The 8,283-nt window shown below is 37.6% G+C and overlaps 1 protein-coding gene across 1 annotated transcript in view; it reads left to right on the forward strand.

Moving 5' to 3' along the window:
- Window positions 1-4,113, forward strand: part of crhr1 (corticotropin releasing hormone receptor 1) — a 159,063-nt gene extending 154,950 nt beyond the window's left edge. Inside the window, exon 14 of the mRNA XM_084420431.1 lies at window positions 2,276-4,113. Coding sequence (XP_084276557.1) covers window positions 2,276-2,416 — 141 coding nt within the window. The 3' untranslated portion in view covers window positions 2,417-4,113. The remainder of the gene's footprint in view (window positions 1-2,275) is intronic.
- Window positions 4,114-8,283: the final 4,170 nt, after the last annotated feature.

Genomic DNA, 8,283 nt, shown 5'->3' on the forward strand with positions numbered 1-8,283 from the left:
ATAGTCATTGTGAATTTCTCACAATGGGTGCATTCAGAACCATCGAGAAATGAATGCACATGCTCCTCACCCAAACACAAAACCTGGGACATGGAGGCACACACTTCCTGAAACACTTGCTTGAGTGTTAATTGATGATGATCGCCTTTAACGTGCTAATACAAGCAAACGGCTCCAGAAGACAAAGCTGATGACATAGATTGCAGACACCCTCTTATACTCACGGGCACTCCGGCAATGACGTCATGGACTGTCGTCGGCCAATAAAATTGTCATGTTTACACACATGCTTCAGACACCGGTCAAGCTGGTGATGTTCCCTATAGTGTCAACCGAAGACGTAGTGTTGAGTTCCATTTCAGAACTGCCATTGTATATTTGAATGTACATTTATTTATTGGATTATATCGTTTCACTCATAATGTGATGATAATAATACTTTATAATTATTATTTATAATTATTTTTAAATGTTATAAATATTATAATAAATATATTATACTACCTTCTTTCTTACTCACCCACTTTGTCCATATTTTTCTCTATATTAGCTGTAAATGAAACCTCTTTTCTCTGACGTATATGCTCCTCACACATACACACACACACACACACACACAGTCGCTCACCCATGCACCCACACAGATACGCAGGTTCACATGTTTATTTCCTCTTTCCCTGCCCACGTAAGCACATATACACCTGTTCTCGCTCTTTCTCACTCACACGTGGAAAAGTCAGAATACACTGTAAGTCATTATTAGTCTTGTTAATATTACTCTTCACAATGAAGATGTTATACAGTGGTGTGGTATTCAAAAAGAAAAACTTCTTCCATCATGCTCATAACAATCCCACACATTGCATTTCAATATAACTCTTCTTCATTGCGAAGAGTAAAATATATATTTTAAAAACTTCCCACATTTTTATGTTTTTTCATTAAATCTTTTTGAACAAAGATAAAAGTTAAAATTGTTAAATCGTGAATATTTTGAATTAGAATTTTGTATTTAAATATAAGAACACTGACCTGTCTATAAAAAAACTGTCACTTCTCTCTCCTGTTATTTTAAAGCATAGTAGGATATCTGACAAGGTTAATGTAATGCAAATTCTAGCGATGTTGTGACGAGCAGTAGCATGACAGGTGACAGGTTTGACAGAAAATACATGCTGCTCTTTGTTGCCATGTTTGACAAATGAATGACAGAACTATACATTCGTCACGGGTGACTATATAGAGCGCACAAAGATGAAGAATGCAAGGAAGTAGTCTTTTAAATCCAATAATCCACAGGATACAGGGCAGAAACATAGGGTAACACATCCACTACACAAAGACAAAACCGGACCAAGAACTGAATGAAACGGAGTATATATGCACATACTAAATTAGGTAATTAACGTACGACAGGTGAACGGAATGATTAATCAAACGCACTAGGAAACTGGGTCAAATTAGAGGGCACACAGGCAAACAGGAACAGTACTAAAACACAAAGAAACTATGCCAAAATAGAACATATTTGTGACAACATTAGTGTAATTAATAAATTAGGCCGAATGACTTTAATGTCACTTAATTTTTTAAATATATTCATAACTTGTATATTCATAACTTGTCTGACCATTTTCATGTCATTTGTCATTTTCACGTAGTTTGACGATATTCAGAGCTTTCAAAAAAAAAAAAAAAAAAATGCAACACTAACCCTAACTGTGCCTCCTGTAGTACTATGTATATAGCCTATTATGGTTTTACTAGTTGTGTTTAGTGTTAATTTATGTTTTATGAGATTATGATAATCTAAAATTGCAGAAAGTTTTCTATGATGGCTAGGATTAGGGGTAGGGTTTGTGTAAGGGGATATAATATACAGTTTGTACAGTATAAAAACCATTATGTCTATGGGTAGTCAGAGTCCCAATAAAACATGGAAACTAGTGTGTGTGTGTGTGTGTGTGTGTGTGTGTGTGTGTGTGTGTGTGTGTGTGTGTGTGTGTGTGTGTGTGTGTGTGTGTGTGTGTGTGTGTGTGTGTGTGTGTGTGTGTGTGTGTGTGTGTGTGTGTGTGTGTGTGTGTGTGACAGATCAATACTGCTGTTTTATGTGAATTATGTCATTTGATAAGTATGTAATTTAAATGTTATTCCCCTCATATATGGCGTTAGCTACATTTTGTTACTAACTTGCAGTGAAACGTTTTTATCTACAGTTGAGCTACATTCAATTATTAATATTATTAGTAAAGTGTCTTTTTTTGTGTGTCCGTAGGTTCGCTCAGCCGTTCGTAAACGGTGGCATCGCTGGCAGGATAAGCACTCCATTCGGGCGCGGGTAGCGCGGGCCATGTCTATTCCCACCTCTCCAACGCGAGTCAGTTTCCACAGCATCAAGCAGTCGTCGGCCGTCTGACCTTAACAGAAGCGAAGCGTCCATCCCCGTTTCTTCTGCTTCCGCTCTTTCTGTCCTCAGCTAATCATCCATGTCCTCTGCAAAACCCAGGGATAACAGCTATGGGCCAAACAGGGTATGACCCTCAGCTGAAACACAGATGAAGGGTGGAAATATACACAAACAATGAGGTCCACCTGCCAAACACAGAGAAGAAGAATCTGTTTCAGAAACAGATTAGAGCATCGGTGGTCTCAGACAATGATAGGAGACTGAGGAAGGAACGTGATATACACACAAAAAGTTTGATAAAGACAGATAGAGTGTATTTATTCCATAGCTAAAGTTATATGTCACATTATCTCCTCCTGATCTGCTTTCCTATCTTCTCTGATTGGAGACCTCAGTTTATTCCTAACTTGTTTCCAGAACTGTCAGAGTAGGATAATATTGAATATGCACTGCATGGCCAAAAGTAGTGTGATTGTGAGCCAGAACTGTGTTTGAATGGGAGTAAATCCCTTCATCCATATTCTAACATCTATTGGAAAACCTTCCAGAAGAGTGGAAGCTATTAGGTGGGATCAACTTTTTAATGCCAAAAGTTTTGAAATGAAGGCAAGGAAGCACATACCCACTCTTATATAAAAAAGGTTAAATGCGGTTATAAATACATTAGATTAAATTAATAGATTAAAGAAACATTTATGCCAAAATGACTCTATATAAGGAGAAATGTCTTAAAATATTCCATCATACTTTCATGTTTAATAAAGTATGTTTACAAGCTGCTTAATTCAAACAAATTTATTACAATGAAAACTAAATTAATTAAAACTAAATCCATAAAATGATCCCACGATGGGAACCCCTCAAATGGTCTATATACAGTATCAAGCACCCGAAAGAACCCTTATAGAACATTTTAAGAGTGTGAGTTTGGTTTTCAGGTGTCCACAAACTTTTGGTCATATAGTGTATTAGTTTTAGGTTTTGGGAGTATATTGGAATTGGAAAACAAACTGAATATCTTTGACAGATCTCAATGTGAACTTTCATTATTATTATTGAATCTTTTGACTCGATACTTTGGAGATAAATGTATAGAGTTTTCTCCGAGTTGTTCAGTTTGTGACCCTTATGCTTTTTCTCTTCACTCGCTGCTCTACACGTTACTGCAGCTAGTATTAGTTTCCTCCGATTCTCATACATTTCTGTGAGCTAAATCATTCAACATGGATGCTTTTGCTATGAAATTATGAGTACATCTATTGCTGCATACGTCATGCAGTGCAAGTGCGAAAACTGTAAACAATTTTAACAAAGACGAAAGGTACGTGTTAATGCTCTCTAAGCCAGTTTGCATCCAGGGATTCAATGATATATCTAAACCCCAGGGAGAAAGAGGAAGGAAGCTCACAGGAAAGAGAACAACATCATGAAAGACTCTGATGCGTGCTTAAGTAGAAGACGGCACGCTCCGATGCCAAACACTTAATACAATCTTTTAAATAAGGGGTTTATCTCAGAACAAAGAAAGGATTTTGATTTTATCCTGCATTTGGAGCCTCAGCCAAGCAGGCAATTGAATGTATTTCAATTAATCACTCCAGCTCTCATTTCCATGCATAGTTTCATATAAATTCCTAGTTATCATGCAGGCTTACAAGATGATCATAGTACTAAACAATTGGGAAATCAGATTCTGGAGACTCTTTAAAAAAAAAAAAGGACTAATTCTAATCACACATGACTGGAAGTTGTTATTGTTATTGCACAAGGTTATAGGCATAACTGAACATTTTACTCACCCTCATGTTGTTCCAAACCTGTTTGACCTGTATGACACAAAATGAGAGATTGTATAGAATGTACACTAACTGTTCAAGGTTTTTTTTTTTTTTAAGAAATCAAATTTTATTCAGTAAGAATGCATTAAATTGATCAATAGTAATAGTAAAAGACAGACCAAAAATGGTCATTTCACCAAAGGATAATAATTAAAAGTTTCTTGAGCACCAAATCAGCATTTATGAAGTGCTGAAGTTTATGAACATTCAGTTTTGCCATCACAGGAATAAATTACATTTTAAAATATATTAAAATAGAACAAACTTATTTTAATGTAATAATTTTCCTCTCCAGTAAGCTATTCACTTGAGAACCTCAACAAATCAATGTCACTGAGTTAAACTAAATCAGTTTATCTGTGAATGAATCTTTCAGACTGGTTTTGCAAACGTGCCTTCATTTCATGATTCAAAAGGATTTGACTTAACAACGATCTGTTTGTGCTTTTCAAGATGGAAGGTCGAATGGGTTCAGAACAACATGAGCGTGACTTAATGACAGCTTTCATTTTTGGGTAAACTCTTCCTTTAAAAATGTCAGTTATTTATTTTAAACGAAGTGCATTTCAACATTTACGTTGCTATTGGTGGACCATATTTGTTTTTCTAGCTTCTCTGGACAGCTTTTTTTTTGTGTGGAAGGAAATCTCTAAATTTACCAAATAGATGAGTAGTGTGCATTTGTGTTGATCTAGGACCAGCTTCTCCCAACAGTTCAAATCCCAACAGAATCAGTCAAAAGAATCACCTCAGCAAAATCTGCTTCGTTATCATTAGAGTCAAGGGAAATCTGCATGCCTCGCATGGGGTCATTTAACGTTTATCCATGTGTTAAAACCCTCGCTAAGCTGAGCCGCCAATGACCGAGTCCTGTGACCGCTCACTGCTGACTCAGCACAGTAAAGCAGATTTAGCTTTTGTGTCACATACATCCAATCAATCACATCTGATAGGGAGAGCAAGGTTGTTAAAAAAAAACTGACTCAGGACCTCCATCTATGCCTCTGTGCTCTTCTGACCTTCCTGAAGTACTTGTACAGATTCATTGGCAATGGCTTCAGCAGATTCCACATTTGTTGTGTACATGTCCATTAGACATCTAGTTGTGTATGTAGGATAGGATTGTGGAGTTTACGAATTACCATATAGCAGTGTGTATTCCTGACAAACCGAGGACCAAGCTCATGTCACTGCTAGAAAACAAAAACACAAGGTTTGTTTTAGTGTTGCTTCTACGTTAAGGCTTGTTCGGTTCTTAAATCTGTTTTTAGACTGTGCACACTGTCATTTTGCAGTGAAATCATTCTGTAGTAAATATCCGGATGCCAAGAGGCTTTTTCATACAACATCCAAGAGTTGTTGGCGGAAAGACAGGATGGAAAGCTGGAAATTTTGCCTCTGCTTGTGTCTATCATGACATCTTGACGCTGTGCTGAACTCACAAGGCACATTAGAGAACATTAGTGATGGATATTTTACCCATTCATGCATATATACTGTGTCCAAAACCACTTATTTGTTCACTATTCACCACATAGTGAAGGCTTTCATAGTTCGCTCTACTGTATGAGGAAAGAGTGAGAGAGTGTATTCTGACACAACCCAAGATGATATTGAGAATGTTGTATGAACATTTTAGGTCAGCAAGAAATTAATACTTTTATTCGGCAAGGATGCATTAAATTGATATAAATTGCATCAAAGGCTTTTACACTGTTACAAAACACATTTAAAATAAATGCCTCTCTTTTAAACTTTATCAAAGAATCCTAAAAAAACGAATGCATTACGGTTTCCACAAATTCCAAAATAATTCAGCTTTGCCTTTAGAGGAATAAATTACACTTTTAAAATATATTCAACTATATTGTTTAAATTGTTATAATATTTCATAATATTAATGTTTTTACTGTGTTTTTGATCAAATTATTTTAGTCTTGGTGCACATAAGAGGCTTTTTTAAAAGACATCTTGCAAAGGCCAAACCTTTGAATGGAAGTATGAATGTGATGTAGCACTCCGAATGATGATTTATATATATATATATATATATATATATAATCGGATTTGACCGTTTAGACTGAAAGGCAGATTTAAAGGGGTCATATGATGGTTCTAAAAAATATTATTATTTTGTGTATTTGGTTTAATGCAATGTGTTTACGCGGTTTTAGGTTAAAAAAAGCCTTTTTTTAAAGACTAAAAAATATATATATTTTACACATACTGTACATTATTGTTGCTCCACTATGCCCCGCCTTTCTGAAACGCGTCGATTTTTACAAAGCTCATCGTTCTGAAAAGTGCGGTGTTCTCTGATTGGCCAGTGATCCAGTGCATTGTGATTGGCCCAAAAACCTTAAGCGTGTGATGGAAATGTCATGCCCCTCACCATATTTGGAACATCAGCTCCCAAAGCAATAACGACAGATGATAATGTCGGTACTACCTTATCAATTCGAGCCCAAATCTGAACCGGAAAATGAAGATAACCAAGCAGGGTTGCGTTTCCCAAAAGCATCCTTAGCCAACTATGTTCGCAAGTTCCGTCGTTCAACGAGTTGTTCAGTTCAACGAGTCAGTGTTTCCCGAAACCCTCGTTCTAACGAACATTCGCAAACAGCATCGCAAAGTTGTGTAGTTGGAACGACAGCTCTCGACCTGTGGTTAGAAGCATAGTTTCTAGTTTGCATGACACGTAGACTTGAGCAAAATAAGCAAGCTGACATTCAGTACAACCTGTGTCTTTATTTAGAACACATACAAATGTCACGTCTTTTAGTTTGTCAAGAGATTTAAAGCACCGTTTTTGAAGAGTGCGCATGTGCGAAAAATGAGAAATAGTCCTCCGATGTCATGTCTGTAACTTATAGCAAAACATCTAGCGTTAATTCGATCTCAAACAGATTCATTAAAAGAAGTTATTACTTCACCACGTGCGTGACGTCATAAACCAACGTGGTTGAACGACCAATTTGCGACAGTACAGTTTCGGGAAACTGGCACACTTCATATGCACTTTTGGTCTTGTGGACTTACAATGGCTGCCGTGTGCACGTGTCCGTTAAGTCCGTGAGACCGTAGGGTGTCCCATTTGTCATTTTAGGCCTCAGAAGGGTGCGGTCGATATGCGCCCTCGATGCGCACTTTTGCCGAGCCCGCACTGATGCGGACTCCGCAGCAGACTTCTTCCCGACAGTCAAAGCGGCATTACGTCACGAAAGTGCGGACTCGTAGGAAGACCACGAGTGCTTAGGGTGCCATTTGGGACAGGGCCACAGTCGTGAATAGAAAGTTGATTTCTTCAACGATGCATGGTAGTTAAGCAGTAAGTAACGTCGTTGTTCAGGAAACGCACCCCTGATCGATCAACTTTGCCATAGTGACTGAACCAGACTGTATCACAGATTGGTAAGGTTTTATTTCATTGGGGACATAATTGGGGACTTTTACTGTCTTTTTACATGTCGCGCCGCACTACGGGTGTGTAACACTATGTATACTATGTAAACATAAAACTATGTCTGCATTTGTGATCGTAGAAACGACAAGCAAGCTCTACTCTATACTGCTCAAAACTCGCATTTGAATAGTCAGTAGCAAATTCTTAAAATATGAAAACATACTTACAGGCTGTGTCTGTGAGTTAGAAGTGCCAGAATGTAGGCCTACTTAGAATCAGCACAGCTGGCCTAGTAGCTACTCTCCCAGGTTCTGGAAACAGTCCTCCGAAAAATGGGCAGCACACAGTCAAAAAAATTTGTTGTACTTTTCTCGAACAGTGTTGTAAATAAAGCTCAAGCACTGTTTTCTAATTGTGTCCTCTTTTGGAAGGCCAAACAAAGTAGTTTGGCTTACACAACGAAAAACACAGTGTCTCCACGACATGGCGGCGCCGGCGGCAACAATAACACAGCGAGAATAAAAGTTACGCCTTCTTTCTTTGCGTATACATTTGGGCGGTGTTATGAAACTCTGTTCCCACCATAGACAGTAAAAGAAATGGACACATTGGATTCAACGGAGAAAAGTGAAGTC

The sequence above is a fragment of the Rutilus rutilus genome, assembly GCF_951802725.1.
Source record: "Rutilus rutilus genome assembly, chromosome: 1".
NCBI lineage: Eukaryota > Metazoa > Chordata > Actinopteri > Cypriniformes > Leuciscidae > Rutilus > Rutilus rutilus.